We start from the raw sequence: 25,597 nt of genomic DNA, 5'->3' as shown, positions 1-25,597 counted from the left end.
AAGGGTTGAAACCAGTCTGACAAGTGAAGCCAAGTGAAACTGCATTGTTTGGTTGTTTTTAGACTTTAGTGCAACCAGGTAAATATTAACATATGTCTGCATCATGCTGGGATTTTCTTGCAAGCAGAATAAAAGTTGTCCCCTTGTGCCACCACACTTTTAAGCTATGCATATGGTCATTATTTAACTTATGAGCTCCCTCCTGCCTCCACCAAATTCCAGTAGGAACTGTTTATTAGACTCCCTTAGTCATACAAAGAGTACAGCTTTAAATGCACTTAACTTGCTCAGATTTCTGGAATACAGTCTCATTGCTGGGAATCTCTATGGAGGCACTAGCTGCCAATTTTGAAGGCCCTTGAATTACTGAGATCCATTAGAAACTTTTTGAACATGAAATTAAACAGCATAATCAAAAGCTAAAGGCTGCTCACTGGGTTGGCTTTGTCTCTGCCCAGAACTTTCCTGCACACAGAAAAGGATAAAGAGATTACTCCAGTGGTTTTTAGCAGCAGTTGGGTACTGGCTCAGACAGCCTGAACTGAAAGTTTCCTTCCTTGTTTCTCACAGCATGTGCCAACATTTCTTGATGGGAATGCAAAGATTAATTACAGCTGTACTTGCTCTGAACAAATCCTTATATTCAATACAGTCCTGAAAGATTTAGAGTAGCACTAATTAGGGCTTAGAACAACAATTCTGCAAAGACAGACATACCCAGTATTTTTTCCTAATGATTTTAGGCATAATAAAATTAAAGCTGCTTTCCAGAAGCAGGGTGGCATTACTCTGAAGAGTTGGGAGCCAAAAGCTTCCAGTGTTAAGAATGTTAGATTTTGTGTTTCAGTGCTATTGCTGAAGGTAAGACATCAAACTGCAACTGCTCCCATATGCACACAGAGGAAGGTAAGGATAAGCACGGTACTGATTCTGTGAGTCTCCGGAGAGTTCTCTGATGGGCTCAATGAATAAGAGGGACAGACAACAAAGTATTTGTTCTTATTAAAATACAAGTGACAAAACAAAAATGTATCTTTCAAAGGGAAAAATGGCAGTCATCAGGCAAAATGTAAATTTCTGCAATGAATTTTCAGCATGGCAGCTGTACCTGTGAAGTGAAGCTGCTTCTCTTACTCACCTTCACCGCACCGAAAATACAGTGGAGATTTATTGGCATCCACGAGCCAAAAAGCAAAAACTCCTGCAGGCAGCCTTACACAGCCCCACAAAAAACACAAGGCTTTTTAATCTACCTCCAGGAACCTAGAAGTTAAAAAGCAGGACCACACAAAGTCTGAATTTCAACCTTTTGGCATCGACAGACAGCAGGGCATCAGAGAAGTGTATTAATGCGCTGTACGTTTCACAGCCTGCAGAGGTGATTTTGCCCTAAGTTTGTGATCTTTACAATTCTTTCTTTAAAAAGGCTGAGTGCCAGGAACTGACTATACAGAGTCCTACAACAGCCAGCAGCACATCTCTTAGTGTCCATTTCAGTTCCTGTATGATAGGCATATCAATTTCTTGTTATCCACTTATTTATTATGTACGATCTGCTCATTACTCTCCAACTTATCCTCCCAATTCCATGCAGGTTACATTTCATCCAGCTGCTGCATTTTGTCATAACTTCAGGCCAGGGGAAATTCATGGCAGGAATCCTTTTATTTTTCCACAGAGCATGCAGTACTTTAATACTTGGTCAAGACTTCAGGTAGGTACTGCAACAAATTGCTAGTCTCTAACTCTTCTTCATTTGCACTGTTTCGAAGAGGTCATAAACTCATGACCTTTCTGGATCTTATTTCTCTCCAATAGTAGAAAGCATGTAAGAAGAGCTAATAACCATTTCACCCATCACAAAGCTTTCTGTGGATGGCTCTGCATGAGAGAACAGCTTCTGTCACTGAGAAGAGATATTGCACAAGTTTCTGCTAGAATTCAAAATGATTTGTGGTGTAAAGTGATTTACGACCCTTGATTCTCTACAGGGTTTTGAATCCAGCCTACCTGCAATGAAAAGCTCATCTCACCTCTTGCTCAGTGGCACTTAAAGCAAAACTGAGATTACCAAGTGAAGCATTCCCTGGTGTAGGTGACAATGCATTAGAAAAGCATCTTCAGCTCTGCCTCCTGCTCCAGCTTAGTCCTGAGTTTGAATCTCGGTGACTGTCAAGGCACACTAGTGCTGGCACAGCCAAACACTGTGCTGCTCAAGGAGTTCTGGTGGCAGCAGGCCCATTAACATATCTCATTTAAGCATTTATTTTTAGAATCCTGCAAATGACATGAAACTGAGCATGTAGGTTCTGGAGATGCAAACTGACAAATTCTACAGGATTAGCCAATATCCACAGAATTTTGTGCAAAGGTTTCCAGCTGCATTTTGCTTCATGTTACTTCTCAATTTTTAATAAAACCCAAACTGTAACTCACTAACTCTCACCTCCTTTAAAAAGTGCCACTTTTGTTGGAGAGTTCTAACTTGAAACTCAGATCAGATTTCTCTTTTCCTATTTGGTCTTCAGAGACAGGAGCAGAAGCCAGGGAATCCAACTCCTCATCCTTCCTACTACAGACCAGCCATGAGGCTTCGCAGTATTATACTTAAACAAGCTATTACCAAAGATGAGTCAAATTTCCTTACCTGACCATCTTGGGAGCAGAGGACAGAACTGGAACCAAGAATTTAAATCATGAGTCAACCAGGTTGGAAAAGACCTCAGAGATCATCAAGTCCAACTTATTACCTAATACCTAACACCTCATGAGTAACTAAACTATGGCTCCAAGTGTCACATCCAATGCTTTTTCAAACACCTCCAGGGATGGTGACTCCACCACCTCCCTGGGCAGCCCACTCCAATGGCCAACTACTCTTTCTGTGAAGAACTTTCTCCTCTCCTTGAGCCTAAACTTCCCCTGGCACAGCTTGTGACTGTGTCCTCTTGTTCTGGTGCTGGTTGCCTGGGAGAAGAGACCAACCCTCACCTAGCTACAACCTACTTTCAGGTAGTTCTAGAGAGCAAGAAGGTCTCCCCTGAGCCTCCTCTTCCCCAGGCTAAACAACTCCAACTCCCTCAGTCTCTCCTCACAGGGCTTGTGCTGGAGACCTCTCACCAGCCTCTTTGCCCTTCTCTGGACACATTCAAGAGTCAAAACATCCTTCTTGAATTGAGGAGCCCCTCTGGACCTCTGGCACTCAACTGGCACAACACTAGCATAAAACTTTGCTTAGATATTTAGTAACTGAAGAGAAACACTTCCATAACTCGCCCTGATATATAAGTCCAGAGCAAGACATTATTTGAGCTGCACAAAGTCTAAGTTAATCTTTTAATTTAGTAGGACATTTTGTGTCAGAGCAAGCCAATGGTTCAGAATTCTAACATAAAATCAGGCTGTAACTGAGGTTTACTGTTATTTTTATAACAAACAAGTGGCAAATCTAAGGGAAGGCTTTGGTTATATAGCAGCATCACTCCTTAAGTGCAGGAGCTAAACTCAAACAGGCTTATTATACACAGCTAACAGTTGGCATAGTTGACTTTCAGCACTAACACCACACAATTACAAATTATCAAGGTTCAGCAGCAGCAGTCATGAGTCACTGGCTTGTGGCACTACTGTCAATCCATTGGTTGATAACAAATGTTCTGGGTCAGAGTGGTACAGCCCATCCAGATGTATCCAAGAAAAAAGATCCACATAACCTCCCTAGTAATAGTTTCATGCCACAGGAGTTCTGCAAACTAGGAATACCCAAGCAAAGCTCAACAGTCATTTGGCAAAGAGTTGTTGCCTAGTTCCTACAGGAAGCAAAGGGCAACAAGATTTCCCATACTGGCACTTTGAACACTGTGGCTATCCCCTTTGTACATCACACCAGCATTGGTCAAGTCCCAATGGATTAATGGATTTCATGGATGGAATATGAAAGTTTTGCAGCTCTGGAAAAAGCAGCATATGTAGTCTCTTGTGTAAGCTCATTCAAACAGTAGTTTGCAAAAAGAAGAGCTCCTTTCCTGTGCCATGGGCAGTTGTACAGGCTGGGGCTTAGCTGCCATGATTTCCTCAAGAGGAAGTGCATTAGCAAGTGCATTCTGTTGATATCAGGCACAAGCACTCCTGTATTTCAAAGCTATAGCATGCACTGAAAGAAGAGTAAAAAGCTTAGAAACATGCTTTTAAGGATAACTCTTCTCAGCTCTTGCAAATGATCAGCTGGAAACTTTTTACTTAAGGATTCAAGAGTTCACTACTGGAGTGCACTGAAGAGTTCTGACAAAACAGAGCCCACTCCTGCAGACATTAAAAGTCATCTACTTGTCGTGTCAAGCCAATGCTCTGCTGCCCCCCCCTCTCAATTCACATGGCTTCCAGAGGCAGTGAAATGCTGCCACACAATCTTCATATGCTACAGCAGCTGGTCGACAGCCCAACTCCTGATCCTCTTACATTACTGTCATATCCACTATTTCCACACCAAAACAAAGGCATTTAAATAAGAGTTAAGTCCACTTGGAATCATGACTTGGCGTGAAAGACTCATGTCTCACCTCCACACTGCCCAAAATGCACAGCTGGCTGCCTAGGAGGCTTTGAAGCTTTCAGATCCTTGCATGAGAAAAAACCAACAACAAAATGATACTAACACAGGGAGCAGGCTGTTCACTAAGTGACACTTCCAGCACACTGTCTGTTCTGGCAGGCACAATTTCACAGTATCACTAAGGTTGGAAAAGACCTCAAAGATCATCAAGTCCAACCTGTCACCACAAACCTCATGACTAGACCATGGCATCAAGTGCCACGTCCAATCTCCTCTTGAACACCTCCAGGGATGGTGACTCCACCACCTCCCTGGGCAGCACATTCCAATGACCAACAACTCTCTCAGTGAAGAACTTTCTCCTCACCTCAAGCCTAAACTTCCCTTGGTGCAGCTTGAGACTGTGTCCCCTTGTTCTGGTGCTGGTTGATAGAAGAGACCAACCCCTTCCTGGCTACAACCACCTTTCAGGTAGTTGTAGAGAGCAATGAGGTCACCCCTGAGCCTCCTCTTCTCCAGGCTAAACAACCCCAGCTCCCTCAGCCTCTCCTCATAGGGCTGTGCTCAAGGCCTCTCCCCAGCCTCATTGCCCTTCTCTGGACACGTTCAAGAGTCTCGATGTCCTTCCTAAACTGAGGGGCCCAGAACTGGACACAGGACTCAAGGTGTGGCCTAACCAATGCAGAGTACAGGGGCACAATGACTTCCCTAATTCCCTTTGATTTGATTCAAATGTCTGCTTAGACAAAACAAACAAACCAACCCAAACCAACAAAACCAACCAAACCAAAGAACAACCCATAATGGTTAATCCATAGGGGAGTGACTTGTCTTATTAAAAGTATCCCCCCAAACCCCCCACACCTCAAAACACCAGGAAGTGGTAAATTGATATAAAAGAAAGGGTCTTTAAAACGTTTTCCAGAGTCTTCCCACATCCAAGGCTTCAGAGGCTCTTAGTATTTGAAGTATTACTGGAAGTGTTCCATACAATTCCCTGAGCAGAGAGCTAAAAATAGCTATGGACACAGTAGTAAATTTTTGTCTGTATTTGCAATCCCCTTATTCCCTCTCAGGAGTCACTACTTGCCATTAATGCTGATATTCCAATTTTTCTGAAGGAGTTATTAAAACATTACAAATTATTTTGACAGTGCAGTGAACCACACTAATAATGCATCAATAACCACAATTAAATTGATACTCCAATACTGGATCATTAATATGTTCTGTATTTTAAGAATAACTGTACTAAACCAGGTATCTTTTGCAGCCTCCCTGGATGGCCATGCTCTTTGCTCTAGCAAGAATGGTGGGTAGCCAGAAGCACAAGTCAGAAATTAGTCTGACTGTGAGTAACTCTGCACAGTTGCCTTAACTGCAAACAGGCTTTGGAGTTGAGATGAAGCAGCCCCATCAGTCCTGAAGAGATGAGGAACATGACTTGCACCAAAGGAGAAGTCCAGGAACTCTCGAAATACATAGTTACAGGCTAGAAAACTTGGGTGTTCTGAGGAGAAACAGCAAAAAATCACTCAAATAAAGACACTGCTTTGATTAAGAGTAGCTAGGATGGAAACTGAACAACAAATCCAAACCCACATTGTGAGTGTTTAAAAACCCTGATAAAACAATGTCAATTTTGGCTTCAGCCCTGATGAAGCCAGATGACAGCCTTTGCAGATGTACTCATTGTTAGCTCCAGCTCTGTAACAGCACTAGCACACAATATAAAGTCTGTCCTGACCGTGACAAAAGCATCATTTTCTTGCCCGACAAGTCCTATTTGTCCCTTCTTCATCCACAATAACATGAAGCATGCCAAGCTGCAAGAAGTCAAAGTACCACCTAATCCCACTTCAGACTCTGTTCTGGACACATTAAAGTAAAAGTGAATGGCATCCCATGCTCTGCCACTAGAGACCGAGGAGGGAAAAAAGTCGACCTCAACAAAACAGAAACCACCTGACCAAAGCAATTCCCCCCTTGGCCTCAGTCCCCATGGTTTATGACATAAAAGGAAGCATTTCATGCAGATACCTGAACTGCCAAACACACCCAAATACTTGTCATTAGGCTCTAACTGAAGAAGCTTCCATCCTTTAAGGTAGAACAAAATCGAAGTCCCAAGGTCCTCTCCCCAAGAAGCTATTCCAAATAGAAGTTGTCTCCACCTGCTGGCAGTGAGGAATTAACACTTAGTTGCCCTAACTACCACAGGCAACCTCCGAAGATGTTACAGGACATTGAGAGACATGATCAATGTATTTCTTTCTAACATACAGACAGAAAATGGGGTAGGATAATGAGGGCAAGGGGGAAGAGAGAAGAATCGCATACTGATTACAAAGGAATTCCTATCCTAGTAGTTAAAAAACGAGGACAGAGATGGTGACAATGTAACCAAACACACAATGAAGCTTTTGTCCACAAACTACTTGGCTTGCATACAAGGAACAGAGGAACTTGGGTCGGTGGGGACAAGCTGAGGCGGGGAAAGAAGGAGAGGCTGATGCTTGTGAAAAGAAAGTGAAATTGGTTGTTCTGCTTTAAGAAAGACAGTGAAGGGAAAAAAAAAAAGGGGAAAAAAAACCCAGTACTCTGCTATTGTAGCATCCACCCACTCACTTCTGAAAGGCTGGGAGACCCAGACAGAGATTTACTGCCAGCACTTCTAGGCTCTGAATATGAAGCAGAAAACACTCAGATGCCCAGAGGCAGCTTCTGTGGTCCAAGAGAAGCCTTCAGATTGTACAAGGTTATGGTCAGAGCCATTTTCTTACAGCAAATTTGCTACTGCCCAGTCAGTTATTAAGCTCAGTGCAATAGATCACAGGAAGATACCTGCAGACTGCAATTTGCAGCTCTAGTTAACCCACCAACCAACACAGTTTACTTTGTGTTTTTAAATAGTCACACAGCTTCCTGGAGAAACAGAATTCAGAGGCAGAGCAGTGCAATCCTATTGCTTAGAAGCCAAATAAAGCTTATGTTCAGTTGATTGTAAACCCAGGACAAAGGAAATGCAGGTGGTAAGCAAGATGATTATTCCAAACATTGCTGAGAACTACTCAGGAATCTCCCAGTACTGGAAAGGCTCAAAATAGTGGCAATGATTTAAAATTATTTGGATTCAACTATAAAATAAAAAGGTAATTATTTTAACAGCAATGTAATGATAGTAACTTCAGTTCACAACAAGCCTATTTCACTGGTTAGGCCACACCTCGAGTACTGTGTCCAGTTCTGGGCCCCTCGGTTTAGGAAGGAGGTTGACTTGCTGGAACGAGTCCAGAGAAGGGCAATGAAGTTGGTGAGGGGCTTGGAACACAAGCCCTATGAGGAGAGGCTGAGGGAGCTGGGGTTGCTTAGCCTGGAGAAGAGGAGGCTCAGGGGAGACCTTATTGCTTTCTCAACTACCTGAAGGGGGGTTGTAGACAGGCAGAGGTCAGTCCCTTCTCCCAGGCAGCCAGCACCAGAACAAGAGGACACAGTCTCAGGCTGCGCCAGGGGAGGCTCAGGCTGGAGGTCAGGAGGAAGTTTTACACAGAGAGAGTGATTGCCCCTTGGAATGGGCTGCCTGGGGAGGTGGTGGAGTTGCCATCACTGGAGGTGTTCAGGAGAAGACTTGACAGGGTGCTTGGTTGCATGGGTTAGTTGATTGGGTGGTGTTGGATGATAGGTTGGACATGATGATCTTGATGGTCTCTTCCAACCTGGTTTATTCTATTCTATTCAATAGCTGACTCACACCAAATCAGAAAGGAAGTGATGATGCAGAGGTTTTTCTTCAGCCTTAGTTAAAACTGGTTGAGAAAGAAGATTTCTTTTCTCAGGAGTCTGCTATATCTGGCTTCTATTTATTTACATGAGTCTATATCCAGAAAGAGTTTAAACTAAATGAAGGCATGGGTTTATACACATCAGATGCAATTACAAATAAGGCACCTCCTCAAGCCACCTGCTTGCTTTGCAAAGTTATGCAAGTTTTAAGCTTCTGAAAAAAAAAGTTATTTGTTTTTTTATGTAAGGGCACTGCACTGCTGCTAATCCCCATGCACTCAGGGAGTGAGAGCTCTGCTGAAGCTGGAAGCGAGGCATGGAAGCTCATGCAACTTGTTAGGTGTTAATAACTTGGTTGGTGATCAACCTAGAAGTAGCATTTGTATCCTTGAGAACAACCTATTAAAAGCTTGTAATCCTTTTATTTACAGCTGAGGGACGACTTCGTCTCCTGCTGATGCAGCCTGCACAGTAAAGCAACAGCACCCAGGATTTTCAAGGGGTTGGTGTGACAGATGCACGCAGCAGGCCTGAGTGACTGCCCTGGTGAGACCTCATCTTGAGTAACGCGTTCAGTTTTGGGCTCCGCAGTTTAAGGGGGACGGGGTCTGCTGGAGAGGGTCCAGCAGAGGGCTATGAGGATGATTAGGGGACTGGAGCACTGCCTGATGAGGAGAGGCTGAGGGACCTGGGGCTTTGTAGTCTGGAAAAGAGAAGACTTAAGAGTGGATTTAATAAGTGTTTGTAAATATCTGAGGGCTGGGGATCAGGAGGGAGGGGACAGGCTCTGCTCACTTGCTCCCTGTGACAGGACAGGGAGCAAAGGATGTAGGCTGCAGCACAGGGGGTTCCACCTCAACACAAGGGGGAACTTCTTCACTGTAAGGGTCACAGACCTCTGGAACAGACTCCCCAGAGAGGCTGCGGAGTCTCCTTCTCTGGAGACTTTCAAGGCCCATCTGGATGCATCCCTCTGTGACCTGTGCTAGGTTGTATGGTCCCGCTCTGGCAGGGGAGTTGGACTTGATGATCTCTTTGGGTCCCTTCCAACCCCTGACATCCTGTGATCCCGTGACACTGCTCACAAGTTAAGAGTTTGCTGCCTACATCAGTTCCAGTTGCCCTAGTAATCCTAAACAGGTTATATGACTGCCACTCAAAAAAGGATGCATGAAGACACCATCCCATGATGCTGAGGATGAGAGCATATGAAATGATCATCGTGCGTGCCTCTATGCCTGGATTTTGGGAGGCTTTTTTATTTTTTGGTATTTCCTGTTTAATCCTCAAAGCCAGAGAATGCAGAGGTAGGCTGACTAGTCTTGGAATGCTATTTATTTAACAAATCAGTACTTTTTTTTTTCCCCAGTTTGATGCAATTTTATTGCTAACTGGTACAAGAATGAACCTCCCACATGACCCCATCCCAAATTTCCCCCTGAAATGCAAACCCCAGGCTTCATCATAGCATTTCTCAGAAAAAAAATCCCAACCAACCAAAAACACCACCCCAAAAAAATCCCCAAACACCCAACACAACAATTTTTAACAGGCTGTTGGTGCAATCATTGCTTACTGTACTGGATTCTTAGTAGTTTTCTCATGTTAAATTCAAGCTCCCTGGGGCAGGAACCATCTTTTGATTTTACATTTAAACAGTGCTTAGAAGCAGCAAAAAATCTTAGTGTCTACTGATGCTAGGAATTACAGAACAATTAATCTCTCCCCCCTGCACATCCTCCCACCCATCCCCAGTGCTGTCAAATGGGAAATGGTTCCATTTTTAGCCTAAGGAAATGAGGTTTATACAATCATCCTGTGACAGTTTTACCTAGCTGCTTTATTTATTCGTTAGTCATTTAGCAGTCTCAAGATAATTCAGAGACAGATTTCAAGGATATGCAACAAGACTCAAGTAGACATCTTATTAGTGCAGACAGATGAGTACCTAAGGGCTGTAACATGAGTTTAACTATAGTACTAGACACTAGAGAACCTGTCTAGAGGAGCTGCAGGAGGAAACAAATAAGGATTTTATTGAATTTCTCTGGCTTTGCTTTAGCTGTACCGAGTTCCTTTGTAAGAGACTACAGAAAGCCATTTTTTCTGTTCTCTGCCTAACCCTTCTGTCAAACACTAAAAGCATCCAGGCATGAAGAATTTCACCTTTAACCACCTCTCTCTTTTCCAAAAGCAAAAAGCTGAATGCAGTTTAGGGACAGAATATCCAAACCCAGAGAATTCTACCTGCAGAATGATGCATAATTCATGTTGAAATCATACAGATACATTCCTTACAACAAGAAGGAAACCATCCCATAGAGCTTTCCAAGAACTAACTGCAGTACTAGGCTGCACTGATCATGACCTCGTTTCACCAAACAGGGAAGAAAGGGGTGGGGGGGAGAAAAGGCACCTTCAGTTTGCACAGGGGAAGAAAAAGGAGTGGATTATTAACAGCTGTCAGAAACATATTCCATACCAGAAATGCAACCCTTTTGGCACAAGAATATGAAAACCAAGTAACAAGAAAGCATGGAAGATAGCACAGTTTTATGCTCACTGTCATCTTTCAGTTGCTTATCCAAGCTTCACTTGCAGACGTCAGGATGAAAAGAAACAGCCAAATAGCAGCAGCAGGAATGGGTGCTGCATTCACTTCAAAAGATCTGCATGCAGGAATAGTTTGCCAGTATCAATATAGTGTAAGCTGGCAGGACTGGAAAGTTACAAATTAAGTGTGCCTTCATCAGTGACCTACTATGAACAGACCTACTGAGCTGCTAAAATATTTTTAGTTCAACCAATTCCTGCCTTTTTTGGTTCCTCTTGCTCTTCCAGTTTATCCAGTCATGTGCACTTTTCCACTCCCTCTTACTGCCATGTAGTTTTTCAAGTTTGGCTCCAATTATCACTTGCTTCTGCTGCTGAAGTGCTTGGATTTACAGCTTTACTACAAACAGCTCATAGGATGGCTAAATCTTGCACGTAGCAAGCAATCTTTCAACTGAAGAGAGTTTTAAACAGCAGGGAACTGCTCTCCTCCCAGGACAGAGGAGAAGATACTCACCAGCTGATACTCGCTGCGGCGGCTGAAGGCTTCCTTGATTCCCGAATCCCTCCACAGTGCTCCCAGTGCAGGCACATACAGCTGGAAGGTGGCAGGCTCGATGGGCATTCCAGCTTTGTTTTCAAAAGCCATCAAAAACATTCCATGCTTCTCATTCTCGGTGTATTGCCAAGGGATCCCCAGTTTGTCCCGTGCATCAACCAGAACCCTGCAGCCCTAAAGAATGATTCAGATAAGACAAGTCAGTGATAAAAAGATTAAAGTGTAAAAGAACAACCTGGACTCAGAGGTGCTTGAAGCTTTATTCTTTTTTTAACTGTTCTGTTGAGACTGAACTCAAAGAATCATAAACACTGTTTATTGCAACATCTCTGACAAATAAGATAGGAAGAGCTTGCTTCTGTAAGCCACTCAGCCACAATGTATTTTTCTGGGTAGGAAAAAATACTATCAGCAACAGCTAGGTGCAACAAGCAATACTACCAAGAGATAATAAACACCAAATATGTAAGGAAAACGTCTTGGAAATAATTATGAGCCTCACAGCTGTAGTTTTAAAGGTAACATCATGCATGAAACTATACCCTTCCATCTTTGCATTTGGGTTTCAGACACTAAAAGAAGCCAGAGGAGCTTTTCTCAAGCAGCAGGACATCAAAAGTGCACTAAAAAGTATTGTTGAAAGAAGACAGTGTATATTCTGGTGAAGCACAGTACATTGAGCACCCAAAATGAGGGAACTCAGTAACTTCCAGTGCTGTATGCATCCACCAACTAGTTAAGCTTTTGGGTAAAAAAAATACAGCAATACCAACCTAGCAAGATCTGAAAAGCATACTGCTGTAAAGCACAATTTGGATATGATCTACTTAGATGCTACACAATGCAGCTATCCAACTTCATAGATTTCTTCCAAGTCTGCTGCAGTTCAGCATCTTCTGCTGAGATGCTTTCATGCACATGGTTACCTCCAGCAGGAAAGCCCAGCAGCAAGCAGACTCTTGAAGGCATTGCATAAATTCCAAGCTGCTAAGCGGGGTAAATCAAGTGCAGTTTTCCCATCAGCATCAGCTCACTTTTCAAACTTGCCACACACTTGCTAGGAAGTCATGACAGGTAGGTTTTGGTACCCTAATTGTGGAAGAAAATCTGGAAGGGAAGCCATGCAGTTCTCAAATTCAACCCAGGATTACCAAGACTACTTCATTCCACATATTACAGTTTTTGTGGAAACATTTTCATACTCATGGCACTGAGTCAAACACAAGAGGTTAAGTAACTTTGAAACCTCAGTTTTGATGAACTACACCTCTACAAACTATCTTCAGTCAGTCAATAGATATTTCTCCATAGCAGGTGATATTTTGCTGAAGGACAGGTCTGTTAATGGTGGCACAGCATCTCAAATACCATCACAAGTAAAGTCTGTGGGTTGTATTAAACTACTTTTCTCATTCTGTTGTTCTTTTGGTTTCACAGTTGATGGAAAGAGATTTAAATAAAAAAAGAGAAAAGAACAAAACTGAAGTTCTGTTTCCAGAGTTATTCACATGAGCTTCCACATCATGGGTCTGATTTTTGCATCCTTTAAGAACACCAGGACTGCACACATTTTCTTTACACTCAAACCTTTCACCTCTCCAGCCTTTTCACAGCACCACACAACCAGAACAGTAACTTTCCCAATGGAAATGAAGACTGGAGAGGACAGTGACAAGCAACTTTGTCACAGAAATAGGAACTCAAAGCCAAACATAGAGGCTGTCACTATGCCACAGTGCTCCTGAAGTGCAGCTTCCCCAAAATGTAAATATTTATGATTCTCTAGTGATTGTTACTTTCTCTTTATAAAGCTGAGAATATATCTCCACAATACCATGAAAAGACTAAAATTGAATATATTTACAAACTGCTGCTCAAAATTCCAGACATAACTATCTAGTAACTATGTCATCCAGACCAAAGCCAACTCTCATTCCTAGTTACAGTTTATCCCTTTATTAACACAAGTCTTTAGATCTTCATTATTTAAGTGGTGTTAACAAATGCAGGCATGAAGGAAAAAAAAAACCCACCACTAATAAGGCTCTGTCTCCGAATTACAAATGCTTGCATGGTGTCTCATGAACTAAAGACACTTGTACAGAATACCATCCTGGGTGCAGTTCAAAGCCAGTGTCAGCTCCCCTCCTACTCCAAGTCAAGAACTTGAAGATCAGTATTTTCCCAAGCACTATAGTCACCAAGATGGGTGGGACATCACCCTTTCTAGATACTGAATGCCAGGTTTGATTCTGTTGAGTGAGAAGTGTTTGTGAACAGAAACAGTTAACTGGCGCTGTGTGTCAGCCAGTGATCACCATCTCTCCAGTCTCCCCGGGACACAGCTCCCAGCCCACACAGGCCAGCTCTGACCTTTCACCTGCTTCAGCTCCAGCTCTCTGCAACCATCTCAGCTCCAGCTTTTCTATGTTACAGCTTTGGGACTGGCTTAACCCTTACCCACCTCACCACTACCACAGTCCCTTCAGAGGGCTGGCAAGATTGCATGATTCCTGTTCGTCCGGCACCAGAACCTCAGGCTCAGAACATATTCCCCCTACACTGCCACTTTGCCTTTTCCTGCTCCCACAGGAGACACAAAGGATCTCTAGAGACTGTTGTTAAGGAAAGTTTCACCATTTGTTTGGAGAAAACCACAGAACAGTTTCAATCAAGGGCATAGAGACTGCTCCAGTCCCAGAATAGTCACTTATCTGCTGGCTGCTGCTCCTTGGAAACGCAGGTTTAAATCTCCCTGGGGCAAGAGAGGGCACTAAACGTCGACCTCACAGACTCTATGTGAGTGCATTAACTACTATAAGGTCACCCATGGGAGTACATAGGCATAGGACCAGCACTTTCCCCTGTTTCAGACAGAAATTGTTACCATCAAATCACATACAGAGCCTGATCTGGGACGTGACAGATTCAGATGTAGAAACATCAGCACTAACACTGACAAAGCAGACAAACAGAGAAGGTCAATTTAAAACTGAATGAGAAACATCAGAAATAGGAGATGGATCAGCAGGAATGCTGTCCTATGCATATCCACAGGAACAGCACTTCTCACAAAACCAAGCCAAACCAGCCAGAATTTGTAGGACATCAACTTTGAGATACATACACCTAAAACACACCAGGAGTAAAAGCTTTACACAAGGAGCAAAGCAGGCAGTGTTTCTTCCCCCCGGGGCTTAGCGGCTAAAAGTATTTGTGACTCAGCAAGATCTCCAGTAAAGTGAATCTAAACTTAACATTTCTCCACCTCCACCAAACAGTTCTCTAAATGATGCAAGCAGATGTCAGAAAGATGAGGAGAAACAGAGAAAATGCCAAATTTAGATCCCATGTATTTGCTGTTCTCACATTTCCGAGTTACTGGTAACAGCTACTTTCTGCAGCCACAAAGAGCATTTGATAATCCTTGCCCCGTTACTCTGCAGAACAAGTTACCCTAAGAAAGGTCCCTTCTTTCTGAAAATGCATGCAAAAGACTTTGCCTGCCTCTTTCTTCCAGAGAGACCATCATGAGATGGCCAGAGAGCCACTTTCATCTGTTGAGAAAACTGCTTAAAAGTTCATACGTACAGTTGATGCCCAGAGGTAAAGATTGAATTTAGAAGATAAATTCTAGATTCCCAGAATTTCAATTTATGAAAAGTGAATTCAGACTCAGATACCATTGGTACAAACACCAAAAAACCCTCGAAGTTTTGTTGTAAGTACCACAATGAAGGTTAGGATAAATCAGACTGCATTCAGAGCAAGGCTCCTTTCACAGCAAACCTTCCCAACAGCACCGGGACAGTGTTCCTTATTTTCTACTACTGTAGGAAATGCCAATTCACTCTTTCATTCAGAAGACTGAATACTGTCAATTACCATTCTGTTTGCAGATTTGGAAGACAGTAAAAAAACAACAGCATCACAACAACTTTTGATATGAAATAAACTTCTGAACAGTTCAACCGATCTAAAGCTTTTGTGCTGCACTCACAGCACCACACAGAATAAGCACAAGTGGAAAGCACTAAACCTGACACATAAGCATAGTGTCAGGCATTAGAAAATGGCAAAACAGGAGGACACTGGAAGTATAGGTTAAATGTAGGAAATAGGAAGTTCTCTGGTCCATTAATTTAATGATTTTTAGCATATTCAAGTCATTGTATAAACCCCTGGCATGCACAAAACCTGAATGGACATAGGGCAGGACAAGAAAAGGTACAAGAGCATGACATGTGAGCTCTCATCAAGTACTGCATCTTAACAGAAGAAAACACTAAATCTAGAAATCCACAGACTGGGGGGAAGTGACTGAAGCATAATATATTAGAAATCTACAGAAATAACAAACCACTTGGAGAAAGGGAGTAGAAAAAGCCCTTCTTTTCCCCATCCCTTGCCACACAAGTATGAATGGTACGTACCACAGTCATCAAACTAAAGGTTAAACTCTTAGGAGGGATTTTCCTGTACACCTCCCAGTAAGACAAACTCATTTACATAGGATGCTGGCCAAAAGTATAAATGGACTCGAAAAGCAATCGAGTCAAATTGATGGAAGAAAGGTCCAAAGAGGACTATTCAATTACATTCCAGATGCGACTCCTGGCTGAAAAAGTTTCCGAAACCAAAGGCTGCCAATAACTGGAAGAGCACACCGAAGTATCACATTGCTCTGTTCTTGTACCATTTTTGGTTGTGGCTTTTTTTCATGTCAGACAAAGCACTAGCTGCTTGGCCTGACAGAGGACAGCTGCCAGGCACAAAGCAGAGTGTTTGCTGCTCACCACCAGTAGGAAGGGTTTATGAGCATTTGCACAAATGCTCATTACTAGGGCTGGCTCAAGCTTATTTTTCCTCCTTTACTTTTGAAAGCTGTCTAACTTGGAAAAAAATAAAAAATCCTGGTTGCTTTATATCTTTAAGTAGTAATTAATTTATTTGTAGGAATTATTAGAAAGAAAGGCTGTCACCAGCTAATGTCACTTGAAGCCGGTGATGCTTGCCAATACATGCAAAGAAGTGCTGTGTACTTAAAGAGCAGCTTGATTTAGCAATCTTACATCAGTAGTGACACTTCTACATACAACACAACACTGACATTTTAAATTATTCATACTCCAGTACTTGAAGGATTTGTTATGCTTTAAATCTCACACATTTTGCCAGATGGACTAACTGAGAGGCCCAGGGAAAAGGCTGTTTTGGTTAAGCACCAAACACAATGGAAACGGCAGGTTTTGGGAGCGCTCGCTCATAAGCAGGTTCTTCCATGCACAAACCAACAGTCAAGTGATCAAAATATTTGATTATTTTAGTCAAGTGTCTAGAGAGAACTTGCAAAACCACTTAAGAGTTTGTATACAAACAGGAAAGTGTCCTACAGTGCATTTTCTCAAAATAATTTTAGGGAACTACTACTGGGTATGAGATCAGTCAGCAGAGGAACTGTTTTACATGAAATACTGCAGCACTGACTTTTTTAAGCTTTTACCACCAATATACTGCTCAGCCTTATACAAAGCCCTACATCTCCAGCATCTACACCACTTACAGAAATCACTGTTGAACACTTAATCAGGGGGCTCCAAATCCCAGCTGACAGCCAACACTGTCTTCTCCTATAGCTGTAAACCAATGTGAACACTGCAAGCAAGAGGGAAATCCAAACCCATTTCCTACTGTGTGCTTTTCCTCATTGTTGTTGACAAGGAGCTGGCAAAGTCTGGGGATCACAATTCACAGAGACCAATATAAATCTGAACTAGTGCCAAAAGGAGTGCTCCCACCTCAGCAAGATATTTCTAATGCACCCTTTATGCCAGTGGAGCGGTGCAAAGTGATGCAGCTATATGAACACAGGTCAGCTGGACCAGCAAGTTTAACTGTACCAAAAACAGCTCCATGATCACTGGTGCCAATAAAGAGAGAAAGCTGAATCACAGCCATAGATGGGACTGGACTTCTCAGCAGAAGGACTTACTGGCAACTAAAGAAAGATGATAAAATGTAGCCTACATGTATTTTTAGAAAACCTCTCTTAACCTTCTGAAAAAGACATTTTCAAAGACAGTTTTTAAAAGTAAATCTGTCAGTGTTTGCAAATACAGTCACATGCACTTACAAAAACTGCTGTCTGGTGCAGTGGGGAGAAGGTGATCTACTCCCAACACAGGGATCGCCCACAAGACAATCAGCTTTCCACAGCACATGGCCATAAAAGCATTAATGGTGTTTGCATTTGATCTGTGTCCTTGGAACGTTACAGCCAAGCAGTAGCCAAGGTGCCAATGTCATCAAGGATAAGGTTTCACATTACAGAGCAGTCTAACAACCAGGCACTATCAAAAAGGGCATCTCTCCTGGTAGTGCAGTTCCATCCTCTGTCTGATGGGTTTTCATTTGTCTGAGTCCACAAGCCAGCCCTGTGAGCAAACATCACCAAACCCCTAGTCATCTGTTAAAAAAAGTGGCTTCCACTGCCTGTATCAGTTTGCTGTAAGGTGAGAAAGACTCAAGGGTAGGAGCAGCACCAGTTAACCCAGTCTGACAACTGAAAGGCTCACTGGTTATGCACATATTTTCACCACTCACATATTCCAGTACCACCCAGGTGAGAGGAGGGTAAACAGTAAAGACGACCTACCTTCCAGCACAACACACAAGTGAAAAATGGGAACAAAGGGGAAGTGTCATTTACTTAGTCCACAGGAATACAAACATTAAGAAACATTTGGATTAGCCACTGAATCTCTGAATTGGGAGCAGCAGGGATGTCTGCTTGTCTGGAAACTCTGAAAAGAGTCTTTGAGTGAGTCCAGCAAAATGATGATAAATGCAGCAGAAGAAAATTCCTCTCACTGCAAGCTTTACTTGCACTAGGCACAAAGTTGAGAGATGATAACCTCAGAAGTGACAACTCATGAAGGACCTTAAAAAAAGTTTCAAGTTAACATTTTCAGAATCACAGTACCACGTTTCTCCTTTCCCTCTAACCATCACACTAATATCTAGATCATAGTTTGTTCATGCTTGCAATGAAACAGCATCTGTAGTTCCAAAAGTATCCCCCATCGGGTTTGGCAAGATGCTGTCATGGTGCCCTCACACATACACTGCCAGAATGCCAGCAGATGTGCTTAGACAGGAGAAGGGATAGAGTGAGGGGTCTTCAACGTTCAGACAAGACCAGTAAAACCAGCTCTGCCCCAAACATGAAAAACCCAACATACAAGTTTTTCTCCTGTTTGTCCTGAACTTACTTTTTCAAACAATGCATACCAGCTTGCTCCAAGTTTTCTTGTCAACATTGTTCGAAGCACAATTTACTCCTTTCTTTGCCAGGACTGTTTCCAAGTGAATTATAAAAATATATGAACACTGCACCCACTGAATATAATGTCAGCTCCCAAAGTTAGTCACTCAAGTGACTTTAAATTTTTGTCTGGAAAACATCAAAGTATGTGTCTGCAGTCTCCAGGCACTAACTCCTGTTCTGCAATACTAATGACTACATCACAGGAGCAATGCAAGCTCTATTTTGGAACAACAATGAATATTCATTACTTACTATTGACCATTACTCCTCTTGCACTGTCCACCACGATGAAGACAGATTGCTCTCTCCTTGCCCAAACAAGAGACACTCCAAATTCAAAGAGACCACCCGAGCTGACAGAACTCTTATTTAAGATGCAGAAAATACATCAACTGGAAGGCAGTAAGAGATTTATTGATTGAATATACCTGGAACAGGAAGACTTAACAAGACTCAGAGGTGACTTTTTTTCTCCCTTTTCTACATAACTTTATGAATATTATTTTTTATATTAAAATAACCACTCATGGTAAAAACACAAAGCAAAGATAACCAGGTTTAAATACCAGTTCTATCATGGTACTTTAACACTTGTATGTTAAATTTAATGGGAAAACTCCTAATTAGCCACACTTCCTACAGAGTATTCTCCTCCTCATTCCTTTCAAAAGCTGTCCCAGCAGAAATGAGACTATCACTGTCCTGTAACTAACTACTCAAACACAGCTATGTCCCAACTTTGAAGTAACAGATGGGAGTGTTACTATTATCACCTTCTAATGTGTTACCAAATGTATTTGCATGTGAACTCACAGAACCGAGGAGTCAAGTTCATTTAAACAGTAACTAGAGTTCATACAACGGAAATATGTATTCCCCCCTCATCTGTAGGCTCTTAGAAGCTCTATGCTTGCATTACAAATGACTGGGCAACTTGGTAACTCTCAGTTAAACCGAGGAACATTCTTTTCCCACCTCCCAGAGTTTGTTCCTGACTGAAACCTGCAAATTGCAAGCGAGTTTTCTTATTTTGCTTCACAACCACACAAGGTAAAAACCACCTTGATAATGAGAGATCATAAAAACAACATAAGCCCACTCAAGGTACACAAAGAGTCTCTAACAACTGAGCAGCAGCAGCCGCCTAGGTCTAGTAGTGACTGCAGAAGTCTGAAGTTCTTCTTAAAACGGGATACTCATTTTGCCTGCTTTACTGTCACTCGTTTTCAAGCTGTCAAGGAGAAATGCTCTCAGGTATACCAATGCATATTGCAACGACTTAAGAGTCCCAAAGATACATCCTCCAGGAGTTTTCATGCTCAAAATCTTTGGTTGTTTTTTCTCCCACTCAGAGCCCACAAAGTTACACATCATTTCCTGAGTAGCTCTTTCCTCTGCAACTCCAAGCTTTTCAATTCCTTAGTCAATCATTGCAATCCAGGCCACACATAAGAAAACACTCACAGATGTGCTGAAACATTGAGCTGGTCTTCTCATTTTCAACATGGAAACCAGTGTTACCAAAACCCTCATCAGATTATATTTCAGGCTTCTAAAAGGTGGTATTTTTTGATTTTTGCTTCCCTTTGGTCTCAGATTGAAATCTCTCAAACAAGCTGGTACAAGCACCACTCTGGCACTTGTAGATGAGTATTTTTCTTATGCAGCTAAGCTGGGTTTTTTCAAGCAGCATGATATTCTCATACTTGAAACAAAAAAACATTTAGACAAGGAACATCAGAGCCATGATTCATCAAGTATCTAAACTCCTTAACTGTTATCAAAGGAAGCAAGTGGAGTAACAAGGCCAACCCATTTGTTTTGGAAGGTATAAAAAAATTCCTTCAGCTACAGTTGGAAGGCATCAAAACACTCATGTAACACCGCCACCACACTGAAACTTAAGTACACATCATTTTTCCAAGTGTCTCTGTGGATCCAAGAGTCACCTTAAAACTCATATGCAGCAGCAGGCCCTGTCCTATCCACTTCCCTTCTCCAGGTGGGTGTGCTGAAGTCATGAAGCCTGTGTACTCATACCAGAACATTAACACTACTGCTTTTCACTTCCACCATCAAAAAGTTCCAAAAAGTTACTTTGAAACTTAGCCTCGATTAACAAGCAAAACCCTAGTTAACCAATGACTATTTACCTTAAACCAAAGCAAAACTAATGTATTTGAAGACCGTCCCACAAATGCCAGAAAAAGCTAGCAAGGCCCTGAACCATCACCTGGACTAAATGGAAAAGTAAATCCTGTATCACAGATTTATTTCATTTCAGCATTTTGTTTCTAACTAGGGTTTCCTGAAGTGGGGGATGTGAAGCAGAGACAACAGGGTAAGGAAAGAACTCAGCATTAAGAAGATATGAGAAAAGCACAAAGCTGAAAACCCAAAGTGGAAGCTGACACTAATGTCAATTCCTAGTTAGCACTGGTATTTTCAAAGAGGTTTCAGGTTCTGTTCCCTGCAGCAGTTCCTTCATTCTCCATAAACTGTACAGACTGCCTAAATGCTACTGCAATAAGTACTCCAGAATTATCAAGCACTACTGAGGGAGCAGTAATCCTCCTCCTTCAGAGAGGAGTTTAGTCATGGTTGGAAAATGAAAATTGACCATTTAATCCCAGAGATTTACACTGCATTGCTAACTCAGATCTCAGTGTTGTGGCAGCTTAACAGAACCATTGTTTGACCATGCTGAGAACTATGTGGAAAAAGGGGCTAAGGTTGCTGCAGCTGTACTTCCTGACGTCAAAGATTTCTATGCTACATGGGAGATCATTTTCAATTCACAGTGCCTGCATCATATTATGAAAATTCATCTTACATCTCTTCTTTTGAGTTAGATACATGGTGATGCTCACTCCTTTTAGTCATAACATACTCTTGCCATAGTGATCACCCCCAAGCCATTCACCAAAAGCTGTGAGTGAAGAGTAAATTGTGGTGTTCTCTATAAGAGCCATCTCTGTCATATGGAGAAGTGAGACAAAGAAGGGTCAGATGTGGCCTGCGTACTCAGAAGGGTGGTCTAACCTAACACCCCTACATCATGGGCTGCAAGACCAAAAGGACAATCTCTTGAACCATACTGACTCGATTTAAGAACACTTCCAGATTTTACTTTGATAATTAGGAGGCTTTTAAGAAGTGTTCAGTTGACAACAGCCCATGAAGTGTTGTTAACTACTGGTCTTGAAATCAAGATCTCTGATTGTTACCTTGAGGACCTGAATTCTACTCTAGGTTCTGCACATTTGCCCAGAGCCATCCAGCAGACAAGTGCTTCAAGTACATAACTCTGCCTCCCCTAGGACAAGATGGAGACACTCATTAGCCATTCAGAAGCACACCAAGTTCTACTGCTGAAAGCTCTATACCTTCTGCATACACAAAATATGACATCTTATGATAATTAGTATTACTTAGACAACTTCAAGAGGAATGAGTCTCAGATTCCTTCCATTTTCACAAATTGCTTCCTTAAAAGCCACTGCTACTACTTTAAAACAGTAGCTGGAACAAATCACTGGCAGTGTCAAAATAAGCATTAAGCCCTCAAAAATCAGACTCCTTATTTCTAGCGTACAGATAAATTCACAGCCCTCTCTTCGCTCACGCAACTGCAATTAAAGAGAAGCTTCTGAGCTTCAACTCTCTTGCACTTAATGGGCTCTGGCAGTCCTGAAAATGGATAAAAAAAATAAAATTAGTCAATTTTCTTGTTCACTAACAGAAGCAAAAGACTTCCAAGGAACAGTGGTATTGTCATAAACAAGAGTCACTGCATGGATGCATTTAAGTGCATATAAAGCTTCCATTTAAAAACCAATCTGAAAATTCAGAAGTAACTCTCTCTTGTTATCCTTAACTTGCACAGTTCCCTTTATTCTTCTCACAAACCCATGCCTGTATAATAATGAAGACAGTCTTTCAGAAAAACACAGGCAAGAAAGCAGCAGCTCTTCCAGTGAAAGCTTATGAAAAGATACACATTCTTAAGTGGACTTGTCATTCATCTTCATGTGTTCTCTGAAATACGATCACTTCTACCTGCACAGAGCCTCAAAGCTTGCTTCCCAGAAACAGTGTTTGTCAAGGGTGATTTTCCTTACTTGTCTGTAGGCCAAATGCTGTACCTGTAGGCTCCACCAGTAGCCTTTATACTCTCCAGTCACTACAGAAATATACTGCCAGCAACGTAAAGCCTGCACTCGTACTGAAGAAAACCTTTTTGCAGAAGTGCAAAACCCAAGTTATTTCCATCACAGCACTTTGCTTAATCACATCCCACACCACCCAACTCTAGAGTCGAGGGTCCCCTACTTCCAAAGATGTACCCCAATTAACAATCACTCACAGCCACAATATCTATTCAAGGACCTATTTCTCTTCCCATCTCGAGGTACCAGACTCGGGGCACTTGATAATGGCATGGAAATTCCTCCTTGTTTCTTCAAATGTTTAAGTTTCTCCAATTCGGATTTCGAGGATGCTCTCATAATGTTTTTTCCAGAGCGCAGGCCACACCTATATCCTCTTTCCTCTGCGTTTCCACAAAGCTTTTCTCAATCCCCTTTGCAGGGAAGTTTCCTTTGAGCCTTTTTCATCGAGGCCTTCTGATGGACAACGCTGGAAGCCCGCAGAGCCTCGCCTGCCGCAGCCCGCACAAAAGATACCCGTCTCCCGAAACACCTGCACCGCAGAAACTTCGTCCCTTAAGTACGGGAGCATCCGAAAGGTGCGGGCGGAGCGACCCGGGGGAGCAGCCGCCGCCGCCCGGCCCAACTCACATCCTTTTGCGACGGCGATTCCGGGCACGGCCCGAACTCCGGGATGTGCCGGCGCCGGCCTCAATCCACCGACTGCTCTGCGCGAAGGCGGCTGGAGCCGCCACTCCCCCACCCCAACCCGGGCCCCCTCCCGCCCCTCACCTTGAGGATGTTCTCGTAGATGGTGGCCCGGAACTCCAGCAGCGCCTTCTGGTCGAACTCGCGGCCGTGGATGATCCGCATCTGCTTGAGGAAAGTGGACTTGCCACTCTCGCCGGCGCCCAGCAGCAGGATCTTGACCAGGCGGCGGACAGCCCGCCTCTCCCGGGCCAGCATCGCGTCGATCTCCCGGCTCCGCCGTCGCGCCTCCCGCTCCGCATCGCGGCTCCGCTCCTTGCCCTCCCTCCGCGGCTGCTCCCCGGCGCGGCCCGTGGCCTCGGCCGGCAGCAAGCAGCGGCTCAGGGTACGCACCACGCCGGACATGGCGGCTGCGGGACGGCCGTAACGCTCACAACACCGCGGAGACCCCAGCCAGCTCCGCCAGCATCGGGCGGAGGCCACCGAGACGCTGGGACCCAGGAGGAGGAGCGGCAGCCGCAGCCGGGGGCTAAGGGCCGGGACCGCCCATTCCCCTTCTCCCGGCTCGGCTGGGCTACGCTGCGGAGGGAGGGGAGGCGGGGTGCGGCCCGGGGAGGCCGGCCGGCCGGGGGGAGGGGTGGCGGCGGCGGGGCGCGGCCCACAGGCCCTGCCCGGGGAGGGGGCACCGCCGCCCCACTCCCCCCCGAGCGGCCAAAGGACGCCGAGTTGTCGGGAAGCGGCAGGAAGACGGCCCCAGGCCCCTCGGCCCGGGTTCAAGCAGTGGCCGCCTCCGGTCCCGCTGAGACGCGGCGGGGCGGGGGGACGCAAAGCCCCCGCGGCCCCTTCAGCCAGGGAACGCGAGCGCCGCCGCCGCGGCCGCCGCCTACGGAGGGGTGGGACCCGCTCCACCCTCCCGCCGTACTCACGCTGAGCCTCATTAGGCCACAGGAATGTCGGTCAATTTCTCCCTCTTCCAATTGGAGGAGCCGGACACTTGAGGCGGGGTTACGGGGGCGACAGAGCTCAAGGCACGGCAGGGCGGGGAGCGCCGGGAGGGACAGCGTGAAGGCGGGGACGGGGGCAGAACTGTCCCGCGGGTAGGCGGGGTAAGTGTCCAATCAGAGGCCAGGGGGGCGGGTTCACGAGCGAGGTCGTAGCGCGGGGGGCGGGGATTGGTCTCTCCGTCGGGGGAGGCGGGTCCGTGTGTGACGTGATGGCGCGTCCCAGGCCGTTGCCGTGGGGTCGTTCGGGGTCTGTAATCGGCTGCTCGGCGTCCCGAGCCAGCGCCGGTAGCTGGGGGTGTGGTGTTAGTAACGTGCTGGGTAATCGCTAATCACGGGTGGTTATTTCGCACCGGAGTGGTTCAGTAGTCAAGCTGTGATAGGAGTACGTAATTAGTGACGTCATCAAGCAAGTCCTGCACTTGGGCCACAACAACCCCATTCAATGCTGCAGGCTTGGGGAAGTGTGGCAGGAAGGGACCTGGGCTTTCTAATTGACAAGTGGCTGAATATGAGCTGGCAGTGTGCCCAGATGGAGATGGCAAAGAAAGCCAATGGCTTTCTGGCTTGTGTCAGAACTAGTGTGACCAACAGGTGTAGGGAAGCAATTGTCTCCCTTACATGGCACTGGGGAGACCACACCATGAGTGCTGCATTCAGTTTTGGGCACCTCAGTACAAGGAAGACATTGTGTCGCTGGGGTGGGTGCAGACAACTAAGCAGGTGAATTGCCTGGAAAATGAGTCTTATGAAGAGTGCCTGAGGCAACTGGGACTGTTCAGTTTGAGGAATAGACTGGGGGGAGACCTAATCTCTCTTTACAACTAGCTGAAGGGATAATATAGAGAGGCAGGTGCTGGTCACATAGATAATTATTGATAAGAGGGAATGGCCTCAAGCTGCACCAGGGTAGGTTTAGGCTAGACATTAGGAAATTTTTTTTCACTGAAAGAGCGGTCAGACCTT

The 25,597-nt window shown here is 44.2% G+C and overlaps 1 protein-coding gene across 1 annotated transcript in view; it reads right to left on the bottom strand.

The window, feature by feature from the left end:
• GNA12 (G protein subunit alpha 12) overlaps positions 1–24,467 on the bottom strand; it is a 46,213-nt gene extending 21,746 nt beyond the window's left edge. Inside the window, exons 1-2 of the mRNA XM_068146649.1 lie at positions 23,715–24,467; positions 11,406–11,621 (exon numbers count right to left, since the gene is read on the bottom strand). Of these exons, the coding sequence (XP_068002750.1) occupies positions 11,406–11,621; positions 23,715–24,035 (537 nt within the window). The 5' untranslated portion in view covers positions 24,036–24,467. The remainder of the gene's footprint in view (positions 1–11,405; positions 11,622–23,714) is intronic.
• Positions 24,468–25,597: the final 1,130 nt, after the last annotated feature.

The sequence above is a fragment of the Melanerpes formicivorus genome, unplaced genomic scaffold (assembly GCF_026170545.1).
Source record: "Melanerpes formicivorus ecotype bairdi unplaced genomic scaffold, bMelFor1.0.p_v2 SCAF_14, whole genome shotgun sequence".
NCBI lineage: Eukaryota > Metazoa > Chordata > Aves > Piciformes > Picidae > Melanerpes > Melanerpes formicivorus.
This window is presented reverse-complemented; position numbering and strand designations above follow the sequence as displayed.